This window comes from Vulpes vulpes, chromosome 7, assembly GCF_048418805.1.
Source record: "Vulpes vulpes isolate BD-2025 chromosome 7, VulVul3, whole genome shotgun sequence".
Taxonomy (NCBI): Eukaryota; Metazoa; Chordata; class Mammalia; order Carnivora; family Canidae; genus Vulpes; species Vulpes vulpes.
In genome coordinates this window covers 16609287-16630778 of record NC_132786.1, presented here as the reverse complement: position 1 = coordinate 16630778, position 21492 = coordinate 16609287, and the positions used below count along the sequence as shown (strand labels likewise).

Here is a 21492-nt window from a genome sequence, read left to right as displayed (position 1 = left end):
AGCCAAGAAAACCACAGCGGGGGGCAGCACAATGCCGGATTTCGGGTTGCGCTGCAAAGCTGTGCTCACCAAGACAGTGTGGTACAGGCACAAAAACAGACACAGCCACCAATGGAACAGAAGAGGAATCCAGAAGCGGACCCTCAACTCGATGGTCAAGACCATATATTCGACCAAGCCTGAGAGACCATCCACTGGAAAACAGACAAGTCTCCTCCATAAATGCCACTGGAAACGCTGGACAGCCACATGCAGAGGAGGGAAACTGGACCACTGTCTCACACTAGACACAAAGATAAACTCAAAATGGATGAAAGATCTAAATGTGAGAGGAGATTCCATTAAAACCCTGGGGGAGAACACAGGCAACGCCCATCCAAAACTTGGCCACAGCAACTTCTTGCAAGATACACCCATGAAGGCCAGAGAAACAAAAGGAAAGATGAACTACTGGGACTTCACCAGGATGAGAAGCTTCCGCACAGCCAAAGAGACACTCAACAAAACCAACAGACCATCTCCAGAATGGGAGAAGCTTTGTGCAATTGACCCTTCAGATCAAGGGTCAGCATCCAAGATCTCGAAAGAACCTATTCAACTCCACAGCAGAGAAACCAACCATCCAATCCGGAAATGGGCAAAAGACACCAATGGAAACGGCACAGAGCAAGACACAGACGTGGCCGACAAGCCCATGAGAAAGTGCCCACATCACTGCATTTGCATCAGAGAAATACAGATCAAAGCCACAAGGAGATCCCACCTCACAGCGGTGAGAATGGGCAGCACTGGCCAGACAGGAAACACCAAACGTTGGACAGGATGCGCAGAAAGGGGAACGCTTCAAAATTCAACAGTGTCAGAGGGAGCCGTACTCACCTGATAGGGACCAAGGCGGGGGGCGGGCTCCCGGCCAGGCTGGGGCGCTCAGGAGGCACCTGAGAGCGGGGAGGAAGAGCCAGGGCCTTGGGGGGGCTCCTGGGGCCCAGCAGCCCAGGCCCTCAAGCCGCCGCCCCAAGGCCGTGCCCTGACGGTGGACGGTGCCTGCACCCTAAGCCCTCTGAGCGCGCGCGCATGGGTTCCCCGGCACCTCCCTGAGCCCCGGGGGAGGGGCCCCGCACCTTCCCCGAGCCGCCCGGAGGAGGCCCCACCGCCAACCCCTCCGCCAACAGGTCCCGCCCCGCCTCCCCCCGCGCAGCCCTCTGCTGGGCACCCTGGTGGCCCTCGCCACGGGGGCGCCTCCGTGCGGCCCCCGAGGCCCGCTGTCCCCCGCGCGGTCCCTCCCAGACACCCGCCGCGCCACACGCGAGGGCCAGATGCCTCTCCTACAGCCATCCCGGGGCCCCTCACGCCTCCCGGGGCCCACGCGGACCTGCGAGCCGGGGCCGAGGCCTGCAGAGCCGCTGCCGGGAGCCCGCAGCGCCGGGAACCGCGGGCCTGGAGCGGTGGCCCGGCCGCGCAACCTCCTGCCAGGGGGATGGCTGGGTCGGGTCCATCAGGTCCAGTCGGGTCGCCATGTCTGGGCCCAGCTCCTCCCGCGGCCACGCCCTGGCCCCCCTCAGGCCATGCTCCGGGTCAGGTGCTGGGGCAAGCTCCGGCCACGCCCCGGCCACGCCCTGGCCAAGCTACCGGCCAAGCCCCCCCCCACTGCAGCCGGCCCTCCCTGGAGCCTAGAGGGGACCAGAGACCGCCTCTGCCTCCCCACGCTAGTCTGGTCGGGGCGCCGGGTCCGAGGCCTTGCGCCACCTGCTCAGTGCCACCCGCTCAGTCCCGAGGGACTCCTGCTCAGGGAGGCACGAAGCCTCTCTCTGGCTCTGTGTCTCCCTCCCTGTCCCTCTGACCCGGTCTCTGTCTCTCCCTCCGGGTCTGGGGTCTGGCCCTGTCTCTCTCCCACTCCCCTCCACCCCTGTCTGTCTCTCTCTCTCTCCCTCCAGTCTTTCTTCTCTCACTCCCTATCTTGGCCTGTCCCTCCCTGTCTCTGTGTCTACCTCCTTGTCTCTCGGTCTCTCACTTGTCTCCCTCCCTGTCTCATTCTCTCCATCCCATCTCTGTCTCAGTCTCTCCTCCCTCCCTGTCTCTGACTCTCCCTCCCTGTCTCAGTCTCCCCTCCTGTCTCTTGGTCTCCCTCCCTGCACCATGGTCTCTCCCGTCTGTCCCATCTCTCCCTCCCTGTCTCTTGGTCTGTCTGTCCCTCCCTCCCTGTCTCTGGATCCCTCCATCCCTGTCCTGTGTCTCTGCCCCTGTCTCGATCTCTCACCCCCCTCTTCTCAGTTGCTCCTCCCTCTCTCCATCTCTCTCTCTCCCTCCCTGTCTCTCAGTCTCCCCCTCGCTTTCTCTCCATCTCCCTGCCCATCTCTATCTATCTCTCCCTCCCTGTCTGGGGGCTCCCTCCCTGTCTCTGTCCATCCCTCCACTTCTGTCTACCCTTCCCTGCCTCGGTCTGTCCCTCCCTGTCTGTGTGTCTCCATCCCTGTCTCTGTCTATCCCTCCCTGGCTCTCTCACCCTGGCTCTCGGTCTCTCCCTCACTGTGTCTCGGTCTCCCTCCCTGGCTCTGGCTCTCATTCCCTGTCTCTCGGTCTCTCCCTCCCTGTCTCTGTGTCTCCACCTTCCTGTCTCTCGGTCTCTCCCTCCCTGTCTCATTCTCTCTCCATCCTGTCTCTGTGTCCCTCACTGTGTCACGGTCTCCCTCCCCGTCTCTGGGTCTCTCTGTCTCTCTCTATCTTCCTCACTGTCTCTCAGTGTGTCCCTCCCTGGCTCATGGATTCTACTTCTGTGTCTGTCCCTCCCTCCCTCCCTCCCTCCGTCTCCCCGCCTTGTCTCCATCTCTCCCATGCTGTCTCTCTGTCTCTCACTCGCTGTGTCTCCCCCATCCCTATCTCTCCCTCCCTGTCTGTGACCCCTCCCAGAAAATCCTCTCAAGAGATGCACAGAAAGCATTTGACAAAATACGGCATCCATTCCTGATCCAAACGCTTCAGAGTGTAGGGACAGAGAGAACGTTCCTCAGCATCTCCAAAGCCATCGACGGAAAGGAAAGCCCGCGGCAAATAATCATCCTCAATGCGGAAACACTGGGAGCCTTTCCCGGAGATTGGGAACGAGACACGGACTTCCACCCTCACCACGGCTACTCAAAATACAGCTAGACCTCACGGCCTCAGCAATCAGGCCACAAAAAGAAAAAAAAGGCATTCAAATCCACAAAGAAGTAGACAAACTCTCCCTCTTCGCCGAAAACATGATGTCCTACCTGGAAAACGCAAAAGACTCCACCCCAAGATTGCCAGAACTCAAACAGCAGCAAAATCGGCGGCGTGGCAGGATACCAAATCAATGCCCAGAAATCACTGGCCTCTCCATACACCAACGATGAGACTGGAGAAAGAGAATTGAAGGAGTCGGTCCCAGTGACAATTGCACCCAAAAGCATGAGATACCTAGGAATACACCTAACCAGAGAGGTAAAGGATCCCTACCCAAAAAACTACAGAACACCTCTGAAAGAAATTGAGGAAGACACAAAGTGATGGAAAACCATTCCATGCTCCTGGATTGGAAGAATTCATATATTGGGAAAATGTCCACGTGACCCAGGGCAATTTACACATGGAACGCAATCCCTATCATCAGAAATACCACGGGCTCTCTTCAGAGAGCTGGAACAAATCATCGGAAGATTAGTGTGTGGAATCATCAGAAAAGACCCTGAATGCCCAGGGCAATATGAGAAAAGAAAACCACAGCTGGCGGCATCACAATGCCGGACTTCAGGTCGAGCTACAAAGCTGTGCTCATCAAGACAGTGTGGTACTGGCACAAAAACAGACACACAGGTCAATGGCACAGAAGAGACAAATCCAGAAGTGGACCCTCAACTCTACCGTCAAGACCGTACATTCGACGAAGCACGAAAGACCATCCACTGGAAAAAACACAGTCTCTTCAGTAAAGGCTGCTGGGCACGTTGGACAGCCACACACAGAGGAATGAAACTGGACCATTCTCTCACACCACCGTACACAAAGAGAAACTCAAAATGGATGAAAGATCTAAATGTGAGACAGGATTCCATCAAACTCCTAGGGGAGAACACAGGCAACGCCCTTCTTGAACTTGGCCACAGCAACTTCTTGCAAGACACATCCATGAAGGCCAGGGAAACAGAGCCAAAATGAATCACTGGGACTTCATCAAGATGAGGAGCTTCCACACAGCAAAAGAAACGCTCAACAAAACTAAAAGACAAACCTCCAGAATGGAAGAAGATATGTGCAAATGACCCGTCCGATAAAGGGCCAGTTATCCAAGATCTCTAAAGAACTTTTTCATCTCAACAGCAGAGAAACCAAGTGTGCCACCCTGAAAGGGGCAAAAGACACCAACAGAAACGTCACACAGGAAGACACAGACGTGGCCAACAAGCACACGAGACGATGCTCCGCACGCCGGCCGTCAGGGAAATAGCAAAAGCACAATGAGATACCACCTCACACCTGTGAGAATGGGGAACAAGAACCAGACAGGACACAACAAATGTTGGAGAGGATGTGGAGAAAAGGGAATGCTTTCAAAATTCAAAAGTTTCAGAAATCGCAATACTCATCTGATATGGATGAAGGGGGGGGGGGGGCGGGCGTGCTCCTGGCGAGCCTGGGGAGCTTGGGAATGGGGGAAGGGGGGAAGTGGGGCAGGGGCTGAAGGGGCAAGGGGGGGACGGTGAGCAGGGGCGGAGGGGTGGAGGGGAGGAGGGGAGAGGAGGAAGAGCCAAGGGCCTTGGGGGCGCTCCTGGGGCCCAGCCACCCAGGCCCTCAAGCCACCGCCCCAAGGCCGTGCCCTGAAGGTGGATGGTGCCTGCATCCAAACCCCTCTGAGCGTGCCCGGATGGGCTTGGCACCCTCTCTGAGCCCCGGTGGAGGGGCCCCACACCCTCTCTGAGTCGCCCGGAGGAGACCTGACCCGTAGGAGGCCCCACCACCAGCCCCCTCCGCGAACAGGTCCCACCACTCCCCCACCGCAGCCCGTTGTCTCTCAGTCTCTCCCTCCCTGTCTCTGGGTCTCCCTCCCTCTCTGTCTCTCCCATGCTGTCTAGATATCACTATCCTTGTCTCCGTGTCTCCCTCTCTGTGTCTCGGTCTCTCCCTCCCAGTCTCTCGGCGTCTCCCTACCTGTTTCCCTGCCTCTCCCTCCCTGTCTTTCAGTCTCTGCCTCAACGTCTCTGTCTCTCCGTCCCTGTCTCTCTGATTCTCCTTCCCTATCTCTGTGTCTGTCTCTGCTCGCCGCCCAATCTCGGCCGCCCACCCCCCGCCCCATCTCCTTCTCTCCCTCCCTCTCTCTGACTCTCGCTCCGTATCTCACCGGCTCTCCCTCCCTGTGTCTCTGTCTCTCCTTGCGTCTCTATCTCTCTGCCAGTCTCTGTGTGTCTCCCTTTGGGTCTCCCGGTCTCTCACGCCCTGTCTCGTTCTCTCCATCCTGTCTCTGTGTCCCCCTCACTGTGTCTTGGTCTCCCTCCCTGTCTCTCTGTCTCTTCCTCCCTGTCTCTTGGTGTCTCCCTCTCTGTCTCTGTCTCTCCCTCCCTGTCTCTCTGACTCTCCTTCCGTGTCTGGCTCTCTTCCTCCCTCCCTCAGTCTCCCTCCTTGTCTCGGTCTCTCCCTCGCCATCTCGCTGTCTCTCCCTCCACTCCCCTATCTCTCCCTCCCTGTCTGTGTCCACCTCCCTGTGTCTGTCCGTCCCTCCGGTTCTCTGTCTCTCCTTCCCTCTCCATGTCAATCAAAGAAAGGATGACAACCATAGAATTCTCTCAAAAGATGCAGAAAAAGCATTTGACCAAACAGACCATCCTTTCCTCATGAAAACCTTCCACCTGGTATGGATACCGGGAAAAAACCTCAATTCTCATAAAACCCATCTACAAAAGACCCAGAGGGAATGTCCTCTTCATTGGGAAAATCCTGGAGCTTTTAACTTAAGGTCAGGAACACAACAGTGTGTCCACCCTCAACGCTGTCCTTCGGCACAGTAGTAGCGGTCCTAGCGTTCGCAGTGACATTCCGAAACAGAAAGAAAAGGCATCCCGATGGGCAAAGAAGTCAAACTCTCACTCTTCACAGAGGACATGACACTCTACGTGGAAAACCTCAAACAGTCACTAGATCGTACCTAAAGGATCTATCCAACAAGACGACCTAACAATCGTGGGTATCTGTGCCCCGAATGTGGGAGCTGCCACGGATACCAATCAGTTGCGAAGCAAAGTTAAGACGTACTTAGATAATAATACACTTTTACTTGGCAGACACGAACACGGTGCTTTCTAGGATTGATAGATCTTCCAGGCACAGCATCTCCAAAGAAACAAGGGCACTAAAGGATACATCGGACCAGATGGATCTCACAGATGTTTACAAAACTTTACATCCAAATGCAACTGAATTCACATTCTTCTCAGTGCACGTGGAACTTTGTCCAGAAGAGACCATATACTGGGTCACAAATCAGGTCGTGACCGATACCAAAAGACTGGGATCGTCCCCTGCGTATTTTCAGACCATAATGCTCTGAAACTAGAACTCAACCACAAGAAGAAGTTTGCAAGGATTTCAAACACGTGCAGGTTAAGGACCATCCTGCTAAAAGACGAAAGAAAGGGTCAACCAGGACATTAGAGAAGAATTAAAAAGATTCACAAAAACCAACGAGAATGAAGATACAACCAACCTGTTCCAAATCTTTGGGATACGGCAAAAGCGGTCCCACATAGGGGAAATACATCCCAATGCAAGCGTCCATCCAAACACTGGAAAGAACTCAAATACAAAAGCTAACCTTGCACCTAAAGGAGCTGGAGAAGGAACGACAAATGAAACCTTCACCCAGCAGAAGTCGACGGTTAATAAGAATTCGAGCAGAACTCAATGAAATAGAGAGCAGAGGAATTGGGGAAACACATCCACAACACCAGGAGGTGGATCTTTGAAAGAACCAATAAGAGAGAGAGAAACCATTAAGCCAGCCTTATGAAAAAAAAAGAGAGAGAGAAAAGACTCCAATGAATAAAATCATGAATGAGAAAGTAGAGATCACCACCACCACCAAGGAAATACAAACGATCTTAAAAACTCATCCTGAGCAGCTATACGCCAATAAATTGGGCAATCGAGAAGAAACGGACCCATTTCCGGAAAACCACAAACTACTGAAACCGGAACAGGAAGACACAGAAAACCAAAACAGGCCAATATCCAGGGAGGAAACTGAAGCAGTCATCGTCAGAGACCTCCCGAGACACAAAAGCCCAGGGCCAGATGCCTTCCCTGGGGAATGCTATCAAAAGTCTAAAGAAGAAACCGTACCTATTTCGACCAAAGCGGTTCCGAAAGATAGACAAGAGATGGAATACTTCCAAACTCGTTCTTGGAGGCCAGCATCACCTTAAGTCCAAAAGCAGACAAAGACCCAACCAACGAAGGAGAGTTACAGACCCACAGACCTCACGAACACGGATGCAGACATTCTCCACAAGATACGAGCCAACAGGATCCAATGGCACATTGAGAAGTTACTCACCGTGACCAGGTGGCATTTATCCCCGGGACGCAAGGCTGGTTCAACACTCGGCAAGCACTCCGTGTGACTCATCAGATCTGCAAGAGAAAAAACAAGAACCAGATGATCCTCTCAAGAGACAGAGAAAGCATTTGACAAAATCCATTCCTGATCCAAACGCTTCAGAGTATAGAGACAGAGGGAAAGTCCCTCAGCATCTTCAAAGCCACCTATGACAAGCCCCTGGCAAATTATCATTCCCAATGGGGAGACACTGGGAGCCTTTCCCCAAAGACCAGGCACGAGACGGGGATGTCCACTATCACCACTACTATTCTCAACATAGTACGAGACGTCACGGCCTCAGCAATCAGGCAACAAAAAGAAATAAAAGGCATTCAAACCCGCAAAGGGGAAGTCAAACTCTCCCTCTTCGCAGATGACATGATACCGTACCTAGAAAACCCAAAAGACTCCACCCCAAGATTGCTGGAACTCCTACAGCAAGTTCGGCAGTGTGGCGGGATACAAACTCAGGGCCCAGAAACCAGTGGCCTTTCTGTACGTGAACAATGAGACCGAGGAAAGGGACATCGAGGAAGGGGCCAATCCCATTGATACAACCACAGCACCCAAAAAAAAGCATGAGCTACCTAGAAAGAAACCTAACCAAAGGGGTAAAGGATCTCTACCCGAAACATTGCAGAACACGTCTGAAAGAAACTGAGGAAGACACAAAGAGATAGAAAAAGGTTCCATGCTCCTGGGTTGGAAGAATTAATATTGGGGAAAATGTCAACGTGACCCAGGGCAATTTACACAACTAGTGCAAAATCTGTCAGAAATACCACGGACTCTCTTCAGAGAGCTGCAACAAATCATCTGAAGACTTGTGTGGAATCAGAAAAGACCCCGAACAGCCACGGGAATAGTAGCCAAGAAACCCACTGCGGGGGGGCAGCACAATGCCCGATTTCAGGGTGTGCCACAAAGCTGTGACCATCAAGACGGTGTGGTACTGGCACAAAAACGGACACATGGATCAATGGAACAGAGGAGAGCATCCAGATGTGGACCCTCAACTCTACGGGCAACTAATATTCGGCCAGGCAGGAAAGACCATCCACGGGGGAATAAAAGACAGTCTCTTCGATAAAGGCTGCTGGGAACACTGGACAGCCACGTGCAGAGGAATGACACTGGACCATTCCTCTCATGCCAAACACAAGGATAAACTCAAAATGGAGGAAGGATCTAAATGTGAGACAAGATTCCATCAAAACCCTCCGGGAGAACACAGGCAACAACACCCTTCTTGAACTGGGCCACAGCAACTTCTTGCAAATTACATCAGCCACGAAGGCCAGGGAAACAAGAGCGAAATGGAACGTCGGGACGTCATGAAGAGGAGCTGTTTCTGCACAGCCAAAGAAAAACTCAACAAAACTGAAAGACAACCTCCAGACTGGGAGAAGATAGGTGCAAACGACCCTTCGGATAAAGGGCCAGCATCCGAGATCTCAAAAGAACCTATTCAACTCCACAGCAGAGAAACCAACCATCCAATCCGGAAATGGGCAAAAGACACCAATGGAAAGGGCACAGAGCAAGACACAGACATGGCCGACAAGCCCATGAGAAAGTGCCCACATCACTGCATTTGCATCAGAGAAATACAGATCAAAGCCACAAGGAGATCCCACCTCACAGCGGTGAGAATGGGCAGCACTGGCCAGACAGGAAACACCAAACGCTGGACAGGATGCGCAGAAAGGGGAACGCTTCAAAATTCAACAGTGTCAGAGGGAGCCGTACTCACCTGATAGGGACCAAGGCGGGGGGCGGGCTCCCGGCCAGGCTGGGGCGCTCAGGAGGCACCTGAGAGCGGGGAGGGAGAGCCAGGGCCTTGGGGGGGCTCCCGGGGCCCAGCAGCCCAGGCCCTCAAGCCGCCGCCCCAAGGCCGTGCCCTGAGGCTGGACGGTGCCTGCACCCTAAGCCCTCTGAGCACGCGCGCATGGGTTCCGCGGCACCCTCCCTGAGCCCCGGGGGAGGGGCCCCGCACCCTCCCTGAGCCGCCAGGAGGAGGCCCCACCGCCACCCCCCTCGGCCAACAGGTCCCGCCCCGCCTCCCCCGCGCAGCCCTCTGCCCGGCACCCTGGCGGCCCTCGCCACGGGGGCGCCTCCGTGCGGCCCCCGAGGCCCGCTGTCCCCCGCGCAGTCCCTCCCAGACACCCGTCGCGCCACACGCAAGGGCCAGATGCCTCTGGCACAGCCACCCCGGCGCCCCTCACGCCTCCCGGGGCCCACGCCGACCTGCGCGCCGGGGCCGAGGCCTGCAGAGCCACTGCCGGGAGCCCGCAGCGCCGGGAACCGCGGGCCTGGAGTGGCGGCAAGGCCGTGCAACCTCCTGCCAAGGGGATGGGATGGTCGGGCGGGGCGGGGCGGGGCGGGTGGCCCCATCGAGGCCCAGCTCCTCCCGTGGCCACGCCCTGGCCCCCTTCAGGTCATGCTCCGGGTCAGGTGCTGGGCAGGCTCCTGGCCGCGCCCCCCGCACAGAGGCCCGCCCTCCGGGGAGCCAGGAGGGGCCCCCTAGGTCTGTTGGCCATCTGCATATCTTTTTTTTTTTTTTAATTTATTCATGAGAGACACACAGAGAGAGAGGCAGTGACACAGGCAGAGGGAGAAGCAAGCTCCATGCGGGGAGCCCGAAGTGGGACTCGATCCGGAGTCTCCAGGATCATACCCTGGGCACTAAGCTGCTGAGCTACTGGAGCTGCCCCATCTGTATATCTTTCTTTGAAGAGTGTCTATTCAGGTCCCATGCCCATTTTTTAATTGGATTATTTTTGGGGGTGTTTTAGTATTGAGTTGTATAAGCTCTTTATACTTTTAGAATATTATTTGTGGGATCCCTGGGTGGTGCAGCGGTTTGGCGCCTGCCTTTGGCCCAGGGCGCGATCCTGGAGACCCGGGATCGAATCCCACGTCGGGCTCCCGGTGCATGGAGCCTGCTTCTCCCTCTGCCTGTGTCTCTGCCTCTCTCTCTCTCTCTCTCTGTGATTATCATAAATAAATAAAAAAAAAACTTAGAATATTATTTGTATATAATTTTTTATTATTGTTTATATTATTTATATATTTAATTATTTTTAATTATTATAAATTATATATTATTTATATATTTAATTATATATTTAAAGGAGAAGAAATGAGTGGGAAATATCAGAACGGGAGACAGAACATGAAAGACTCCTAACTCTGGAAACGAACTAGGGTGGTGGAAGGGGGGAAGGGCGGGGGGTGGGGGGCACTGAGTGACTGGGTGGCGGGCACTGAGGGCAGCACTTAACGGGATAAGCACTGGGTGTTATTCTGTATATTGGCAAACAGAACACCAATAAAAAATAAATTTATTATTTAAAAAAATTAAATTAAATTAAATATAATAGATTTGAGACTGAAAAAATAAAAACATAAAAAAAAGAAATGTTGAAAAGGTTAACCAAAACCAGAGGCACCACAATACAAAGTTGCAATCATCAAGACAGTATGGGTACGGGCACAAAAATAGACACATAAATCAATGGAACAAAATAGAGAACTCAGAAATGGACCCTCATCTCTGTGGTTAACTAATCTTCAAATGAGGAAAAAATATCCAATGGAATAAAGACAGTTTCTTCAAAAAATGGTGTTGGGAAAATTGGACAGCTATGTGCAAAAGAATGAAAACAGGCCCGCTTTTTAGACCATACACAAAAATAAACTCAAAATGGATTAAAGACCTAATGTGAGACCGGAAACCATAAAAAAATCCGACAAGAGAGTACAGGCAGTAATTTCTCTGACATCAACCCTAACAATATTTTTCTAAGGTATGTCTCCTGAGGCAAAGAAAACAAAAGCAAAAATAAATTACTGAGATTACATCATAATAAAAAGCTTGTGTACATCAGAGCAAACAATCAACAAAACTGAAAGGCAATGTAGGGAATGGGAGAAGATATTTGTAAACAACATACGTGATACAGGGTTAGTATCCAAAATATAAGAACTCAATAGAAGAAAGAAAGAAAGAAAAGAAAGAAAGAAAGAAAGAAAGAAAGAAAGAAAGAAAGAAAGAAAAGAAAAGAAAAGAAAAGAAATCCAATTAAAAAATGGGCAATGTAGGGAATGGGAGAAGATATTTGTAAACAACATACGTGATACAGGGTTAGTATCCAAAATATAAGAACTCAATAGAAGAAAGAAAGAAAGAAAAGAAAGAAAGAAAGAAAGAAAGAAAGAAAGAAAGAAAGAAAGAAAGAAAGAAAGAAAAGAAAAGAAAAGAAATCCAATTAAAAAATGGGCAATGTAGGGAATGGGAGAAGATATTTGTAAACAACATACGTGATACAGGGTTAGTATCCAAAATATAAGAACTCAATAGAAGAAAGAAAGAAAGAAAAGAAAGAAAGAAAGAAAGAAAGAAAGAAAGAAAGAAAGAAAGAAAGAAAAGAAAAGAAAAGAAAAGAAATCCAATTAAAAAATGGGCAGAAGAGATGAACGGACATTTCTCCAAAGAAGACATCCAGGTAACCAATAGACACATGAAAAGATGTTCCATGTCGCTCATCATCAGGTAAACAGACACCAATATCACATTAAGATATTATTTCACACCTGTCAGAATGGCTAAAATCAAAACCACAAGTGTTGACGAGGATGTAGAGGAAAAAGGGACATTTGTGCTCTGTTGGTGGGAATAGCTAACTGTGGAACACAGTATGGAGTTTGTTTAAAATTTTTGAAACAGAATTACCCTATGATCCAGTAATTCTACTACTGGATATTTACCCAAATAACTCAAAAACATTAATTTGAAAGGATACATGGAACTCTACATTTACTGAAGCATTATTTACAATAGCCAAATTATAGAAGCAGCCCAAGTGTCCATCAATCAACAAATGGATAAAGAGGAGGTGGTGTGTACACCTGTACACACACACGAAAATTACTCAGCCATTAAAAGAATGAAGCTTGCCATTTGCAATAATGGGATCTGGAGGTTATAATGCTAAGTGAAAGAAGTCAGAGGAAGACAAATTATCATATGATTTCACTTGTGAAATTTAAGAAAACAAATGAAGAAAAAAGAAAGAGGCAAACCAAAATCAGACTCAACTATAGAGAACAAACTGATGGCTACCAGAAAGAGATGAGTAGGGGGTGGGTGAAATAGCTGATAGATATTAAAGAGTATACTTATCATGATGAGCACTGAATAATGTATAGAAACGCTGAATCACTATATTGTACACCTGAAACTAATATAACACAGTATGTTAACTATACTGGAATTAAAATTTAAAAATGAAAAAAAAAATTCCCTGCAGAACATCCTGCCTATTGTTTTCCTGCTAAAAGATCTCTTGGCATTAATATCAAGACTCAACAGCATGGTATTGGTGTAATAACAAACTGATCGATGGAACAGAAAGCCCTAAAATAAACCCAGACATACGTGGACAACTGATACTTGACAAAGGCAGTGCAGTAGGAGAAAGGATGGCTTTTTCGACAGCAGTGGTGGAAAAATTAAATATCCACAAGTAAAATGAACTTGGATCCATACCTCATATCACACATGAAAATTAACTCAAAATGGATCATAGATCTAAATGTAAAACTTAAAGCTTGGAAACTTCAAGAGGAAAACATGTTAGGTAAAGATTTCTTAATACCAAACAAAAGAAAAATTCATACAAGACAAGTTGGACTTCACTAAAAAGGGAATTGGGGCTCCTTAGAGAAAAACCAAGGCTGTATCAGTAAAAGTAGAAGATAAGCCTAGAAACTATCTGGTTTGCCAGAAAGTTAGAAGTATTCAACAATCAATAGGTGTATGTCAAAGGACAAGATTTCAACTTGAAGGGGTTCCTACTGCCCAAATTGGAACAATGTGGTTATCAAAATAATGAAAGGAATGGTTCATAATATAACAAAATTTCACAAGCCCACAGTAATAAATGGAAAAGGAAAGTCTCATTCATACAGTACAGTATCAGCTAATAAGCTGAGAGGGACAGAAAAATCACCATTTTGCAACATCACAATAATAAATGATGAAGGGAAGAATCAGCAGTGGATGCTATCTACAGTTTTTGGGAACAGAACACTGACAGAGACCCAAAGTATCTCACAGGAAGTTATTAATTACAAAGGGGGAAAAGTGGAGAAATCTGGCAGTTCAAACTAGTGATGAAAGCCAAACAACAGCAATGGGACAAGAGGACATCATGGTTTCCTAATGTAAAGCACTGAAGGGGACGCATTACTTTTGCCAAAAATGATGAATAAGGAGAGAAATCAAACATTAAGTTTGAAAAAACAACATTTGACAGAAATAATTATTAACTACCTCAAGGAACTGGGATAAGTAGGAGTGGCCAGTAAGAAGCTGAGACAGTGCTCAAGAATATAACAGCAGCAGATGTCATAAATATGATACAAAATAGCCACTCCTGCTAAGGCTAGGACAGAGTACCCAAGGAAGAATTTTCCCTTCAGAGCTCAATAGTCAGACCTTGTTAGAAAAGATAACAGCCATCACTCACACTTTGGTGCTGTACCAGTGGGATTTGCTGGAAATTCACCCTCTGGAACTTGTCCACAAATCTATTCCATAGTACGTGCTGGCAATCTGTGTCCTGGATTTCCCCCACCATCAAAGGGGGAGAAAAAGCTGCTGTGAAGGACATTATTGTGACAACTGACAAAATTTGAATATAGATCATGTAGTTAGATAATAGCACTGTACTAATGTCAAATTCCCTTAATTTAATTATACTGCAGTTATAGGGGATTATCCTTACATATACCAAAACTCATCAAACAGTACATTTAAATATGTGCAGCTTCCTGTATGTTAATCTTATCTCAGTAAAGCTAAAAAATAAACAAATAACCTTTTAAAAAAGAGAATCTAAGTTTGGGGCTAAGGGTCATGTCTACACTCCTCCCAAATAAGTAAAAAATATATATATATAAATATATATCACCAAGCATACCAAAGTGAGAAATAAAATGCAACAAAATCTAGTATCCGTAGGAAGGGCTCATAGGAACAATACTTTTAAAGTTCTTATATGTGGTCTTTATGCTTAAACATCAGTTGGCTGGATGTGTGCCTCAATTCACATTTTTTTTCTATGAAAAATCTTAAAAATCTTTACTCCAGTCTTCCAGATTTAAGTACTAATGCTGGAGAGTCTAATGATAATCTGGCATTCTTTCCACCTAAGTGATGTAGTCTTTTTGTGTAGGTGCCCAAAGTTTTTTTTTTTTTTCCTCTAAAAGCCCTAGAACACATTTCAGTGGTGGCTGTTGTTTCAATTTTCCTAAGCACATGATGAACCCTTATAATATAGATGTTCATCTTTTAACGGCATTTTCTTGCTTTTGTTTTTTTCCTGTTTCTTTTGTCAGTCCGGGCACTTTTATTAATGTCCATATACTTATGTGCACATGCATATAAGATCTTCTTCTCACTTTATGAATTTCTTTCAGCTCTTTACTTGATTTGTTTTCACTTGTCTTTTTCCATCATTTCTTTCTTTTGTGGTACTTTCTAGAGTGTCTGCTCATTCAAGAACTTTCTGGTTTATCTTCATTTCTGAAATATTTCTCATTCGTTCCTCAAGTCTTGTCAGTTTTTCATGATCTCCTATAACATAGGAGTTCATTTACAAACTTTTCTAATTCAGTTTATTTTGTTTTTTCATAACATACTGTTTTATTTTTCCAGCTTATTTTGTAGAAATTATATCTGTGCTTTAAGACAAAGTATACTGCTATCTTCACCTCTTTAGATCTTTTATTCAGAGGACTACTGTCCTTTTTCTTATACTATCTTCCAATGACATAAAATTACAATACCTTCTATAAACCTTATTATAGTTGGATGGCTTTTCCTATACTTTTAAGTTTCCTATGTAAGATTTGTAAACAGACTGAGAAGGCTTTCCTAGATTCAGAGTTCAAAGGTTTCCTCTTATATTGTTACCACAAAGTATTCAAACCTAAGGTACTTAAGTGTGACCACTTCCCTAATACTTTCTGAGATCTGCCTCCTCCAGTGCCCCCTCCCACATGTATCTGTGTCTATTCTCCTCTTTACCCTTAAGTTCCTACTCTCATCAACTTTTATTTGCAGCAGTTTCTTTTCAGTGTGGGGCTCTGTTCGCTTCCTGAATATTTCTAAGAATCTCAGGAACCAGGCTGTCCCTGCTCCCTCATACTTTCCTGTGGCAAACGATCTCATTTCAGACCCTATTAGAAGTTTCTGGACCACATTTTGAATAGCACTCCCTAAAATACTTTGCTTTTTTTCAGAGAGTGCTGAGTGGCACAGTAAGGCAGACAGGTATCACTATAAATGTATGATCTCCAGGAGCAAGTGGGCCTCAACAAGATCTGCAGTTATAATACATTTTACTGGGAAATGCAATCCACTTTGCACACATGTAGACAAACCCTGTGTGTGTGTGTGTGTGTGTGTGTGTACCTACTCTTACCTTCTCTCCTGTTGGTAACAAAATGTCTCTCCCTCTATTCAAAGTCACCAATCTTTCCATCTATGCCTTCGATCAATCAATCCTGCTTTCTCAGAACACCTCACAAATCCCTTCTTTGGTATATTTGATAGCTCATTTGATTGAACTCTTCTTTCATATAACAAACATGCTTAAGCCTTTCCCGTTTACAAAAAAGCAATAAACAATAACTCCATTTCTCTCTCCAACTACTGCATAATTCCTTTAATTCTCTAGAGTTGTCTTAACTATCCACATCTCTTTACTTCTACCCATTGTATAACCCCAACAGAGTTTCCCCTACTACTTCTCCATCAAAATATGCTTTGCACGACTGTCATGTTTCTAACACTAAAATGTTTTTGGCCGCTCTTATTTGACCTTGCGTGAATGCGACACTGTGAACCACCACTTTGTTAAGACTTTCTTTGCTTGGCTTCCGTGACACTACATTTTCCTGGCTTTCTCCTACCTCTTCTCAGTGTCCTTTCTAGGTTTCCATCCTACACACCCATAACATGTCCAAATACCTAAGGCCTTGTCCTAGGTGATCTCCTCACTCTAATCTCTAGAGTAGAAGAGAAAGAAACACAGGGAGGACAACAGGACACCAAAAAGGAAGGGTCAGAGAAATGGAATGGAAGCCTTAATACCAAAAGATGGGTGGGGAAATGAGCTGAGGGTAGTAAAAGCAAGTTAAGGCATGTGACACACAAGTCAAGTCTAGAAGATAAGGAACAGAAGAAACATAAATCCACATGCACCAGTACAAAAGGCAGATACTAACGTCATGTGCTATAGGCTCTTCTCCTGGTTATCCTTAATGTTGAATACAGACAGTCAAGAGATCCCAGAAAGACTATTCATTCATAAGGAAGATAAAAAAAAGATCTTCCAGCAGTTATAAATCCCAATTACTATATATGACATTTTTCTTTTAAATTTATTGGGTTTTTTTTTTAAGATTTTATTTATTCGTCAGAGACAGACAGAGAGAGAGAGAGAGAAAGAGAGAGAGAGAGAGAGGCAGAGACAAAGGCAGATGGAGAAGCAGGCTCCATGCAGGAAGGCCTGACATGGGACTGGATCCCGGGTCTCCAGTACAGCTCCCTGGGCCAAAGGTGGCGCTAAACCTCTGAGCCACCCAGGAGTCCCACTTTTAAATTTATTGTAGGGCAGCCAAGGTGGCTCAATGGTTTAGCGCCACCTTCGGCCCAGGGCGTGATCCTGGAGTCCCCGGATTGAGTCCCAAGTCAGGCTCCTTGCATAGAGCCTGCTTCTCCCTCTGCCTGTGTCTCTGCCTCTCTCTTTCATGAGTAAATAAATAAAATCTTTTAAAAATAAAAATAAGGGATCCCTGGGTGGCGCAGCGGTTTAGCGCCTGCCTTTGGCCCAGGGCGCGATCCTGGAGACCCGGGATCGAATCCCATGTCGGCTCCCGGTGCATGAAGCCTGCTTCTCCCTCTGCTTATGTCTCTGCTTCTCTCTCTCTCTCTCTCTCTCTCTCTGTGTGTGTGTGTGTGAGACTATCATAAATAAATAAAAATGTAAATAAATAAATAAATAAATAAAAATAAATAAAATAAATAAATAAATTTATTGTATTGTGACCAGAGTACCTATGGACAATGTGTTTTAGAAGAAATTAGACCAAAGTTCTTTGAAGAATCCTGTATTTTTACAACTTAGAAGAGGATTTGAAAACCATTTTTGAAAGACAAGGTAAACACGGAAAAACACTGAGGCAATTCAGCTGACACTTATGTTCACGTGTTGTTTTAAACACAAGTGTTTAAATATGCACCTATGTATATATTATGTGCATATACTATAGTACTAGAGTACCCTGTATATAACAAATCACATATACAAGACATTCTGAAAGAACAAAATCAGGGTAAAATATTTTTAAATGTTTTGCTAGTCATGATAGCTTCATACCACTATCCTCTAATGGTCCAAGATGTAATATACATTTAAGGCATAGTTCATCATTAATTCAGAGGATGTCAATTTCAAAGAGGGTTTTTGGTAATTTTGAAACTTTTAGGCACGTATTAGATTTGGTTAGAAAATCACTTATGTTAACCTCACAATAAGACTGATAAAGAAAAAATAAATAAAAAAATAAAAAAATAAAAGACTGATAAAGAGCCTATGAAGTATCAGTTCTACCACTCTAATGCTGTTAGCTTACAAATTAGTATTATCTTTATCATAGCTTAAAAAAAATGAGACTTCAAAGATTCAAATAATTTAGGGCTGGTTGGAAAATCGAGACTCCATCACTCCATATACCTGATACAATAAACAATGGAACAGCAACAATTACAGCTTTCCATAGAATAGAGATCTTGCTGGCTAATCTACCACTGACTGCATATTCAGGTGCCAGGAAATGACAAGTATCTATCCCTCTACATAACACTAAAGAAGTCATCAGATATGAAGAGCCCTGAGCAGCTTTCCATATTTTCCGAAACTTGGGAGGAGCTGAGCTATTAGCATCCAACCTTGATGACAGACTTAAATACAACTCTCTATGCTATTAATTGGAGTTAAGGATCACTTTTTATAATTATTACACATACCCTACAACCTATAACTAAGGGACTCTCCAGGCTGCTGAAACTGAGGCACTTTCATGAGTGGCTTCCATATGGGAATTCCCTAGGAACTGAGATCCCAGGGCTTTATGTCCGGGTCCTGATAATGGCCTACCATGATCTTCAATTTTTCAGTCATTTTAGTTAAAATCAGAGTCTACAACCCATAAGCCAACTTATCCAAGAACATGTAAATTGTATTACAATACGTATGTATGTGTATGCACCAGCAAGCTAGGGGTGGATTGGAGGGGGGAGTGTCACAATAGGGTCTGCAGTATAGAAATCCTATTCCTTCCCTCGCAGCTGTGTACAGTTTGACAGGTTGTGCAGCACAAGGGACTACTTAATTTAAGAGGGCAAATGAGGATTAATATGCATTCCACATCCGAAGGCATGTAATCCTTGGTACTACAGGTGACAAGTGAACACATATTCCTAAATCAGACAAAGTAACTTTTAGACTTACAGCAGCCTCAATTCCCCCACTCTTAGAATGCTTTGTATACCATATGTGAAAGGCAGCCATTTGACATGCTTATTAATGACAATCTACTTATCAAAGTACTTTAACTTAAATTCTAATGTTTTCCCCTCAACTCAATAAATTATGTTACCTCGTAATGTAGGACACATATATCCCATTTTGGAGACTACTGGTCTACTACGTACTTGAAAATGCAGGAGTAAATTTGAAAAAGGGGGGGGGGAGGTCAAGGTTTTAGGAAGAAATGTAGGGCTCATGCAAGTAGCTTGATAGTTTAACTTGGTGAGTTCTCTAAGAAAAATCAGACAAAAATCTAGAGATCTGGGACACCTGGGTGCCTCAGCAGTTGAGCATCTGCCTTTGGCCCAGGGCGTGATCCTGGAGTCCTAGGATCGAGTCCCACATTGGGCTCCCCAACAGGAGCCTTTTTCTCCCTCTGCCTGTGTCTCTGTGTCTCTTGTGAATGAATAAATAAAATCTTAAAAAAAAATCTAGAGATCAAAGAACCAAATTACCCACATGTGAGCATATTAAAAAGGTGCAATGCAATGTAATAATAGTATTTGACATCAACTTCCTACCAGGACAGAGTAACCAGTACCAAGACAAGTTTGCCTGCCATGTACAACTACATGTAACGGGGATAGATATATGAGGCAACTATCTTTGGGCATTGAACAACAGGCAGTGAGGACTGTGATTCCCTGAAGAAAAAAGGGAAATTCAGGAGGTAAACCCTAATAGGTCTTGATTCTCTACCTGGGGACTATCTCTCAGCCACAATTCAGGGAACTAGAGCTTAAGTAGAACACGGCTTAAAAAGCCAGAGAATTTGGGGCTTGAAGCAAATTAAGCACTGGAGAGAAGAGAGCTGCAAAGAGTGAGGGTGCCAGTAGTCTCTCTAGGGCTTCTCCAAGGCCTTCGCTGAAGGCTAACATGCAGGTGCACAGCAAGACTTTGGGACGCTTACCAGAGAACAGCTGCCAAGGGATGGAGAAAAGCAAACATACTAGAGGCCCAGCAGGAAGAAAGAGAAAACAAATTTTTAAGAAGTAGTCTTAAACTCGACCATACTAATAATTACTTAACATGTAAATGAATTAAACCATTAAAAACAAAAATTTACAGGTTGGGTAAAAAAGCAAGACACCACTATTCACTATCTACAAGAGACCTACTTTAAATAGAACGGTTAAAAGTAAAAGAATGGAAAAAATATACCATTCAAGTAGAGGTAAGAAGACTGGTGTAGCTGTATTAACGTAAAAACAATGTAGACTTTGTGAAACAGTAGTACAAGAGATAAACAACATTTCAGAGAGTTAAAAAGGGCAGGCAATTAATCAATAAGATAAAGCTTCAAAATATCTGTAGCAAAAACTAACCAGGAGTAAAGGAATAAAAGGTAAGTCAACAATCATGATAGAAGATTTTAACATTCTTCTCTCTGTAACTGATAGAACGAGTAGACCGGAAAAAAAAAAAAAGAAAAAGAAAGAAAAAGAAAACCAAACCAATAAAATAAACGTTTTTACAACACTATCAACCAACTTCACCTAACATTTACAGAATACTACACAGAACAACTGTAGATAGAATTTAATTTCTTTTTAAATACACGTAAATGGTCACCAAGATAGACAATATGTTAGGACATAAAATGTCTCAATAACTTTGAAAGATCTACGTCTTGGCTCAGGGAGTGATCCCAGGATCCTGGGATCAGGTCCCATGTTGGGCTCCCTGCCTGGAGCCTGCTTCTCCCTCTGCCTATGTATGCCTCTCTGTGTCTCTCATGAATGAATAAATAAATACTCTAAGGAAAAAAAAAAAGATTTATGTCTTAGAGTTGTTTTTTTTTTTACTACAATGGAATAAGCTATCCAGAAAATCCCCTTGTATCTTTAATACATTTCTAAGCAACCCAAAAGAAATCAGAAGAAAAAATTTTAAATATTTTAATAGGATGTTAATTCAAACAATTTATTTGAGGTGGCAACATATGCTTAGCGAGAAAATTATACCTTTAAAAAAAGCAGAGACAAACAATAAATAAAATTAACAAAGCCAAAAGTTAGTTGGTAAGCCCTCAATAATAGCAAGCAAGAAAAAGAATACACATTTCAAATAGAAACAAAAGAGGTCTGGGACATTGCTCAGGCCCCGAAAACATTAAAAGGGTTTGGGGAATACTGTGAACAAACATATACTAAAAATGTACCAATTAGATGAAACAGAAAATTTTCTTCAGACAATTTACCAAAATGGATTCATGAAGAA

The 21492-nt window shown here is 45.5% G+C and overlaps 1 protein-coding gene across 9 annotated transcripts in view; it reads right to left on the bottom strand.

The window, feature by feature from the left end:
• Window positions 1-21492, bottom strand: part of LOC140599791 (adenylate cyclase type 1-like) — a 220285-nt gene that overhangs the window by 191612 nt on the left and 7181 nt on the right. For 8 of the 9 annotated variants that reach the window (XM_072764991.1, XM_072765001.1, XM_072764998.1 and 5 more), the window contains exon 2: window positions 7565-7641. In XM_072764991.1, coding sequence (XP_072621092.1) covers window positions 7565-7580 — 16 coding nt within the window. In that variant the 5' untranslated portion in view covers window positions 7581-7641. Of the gene's footprint in view, window positions 1-7564; window positions 7642-9856; window positions 9913-21492 lie in introns of those variants that run through there. The other variant, XM_072764992.1, reaches the window with a different exon arrangement.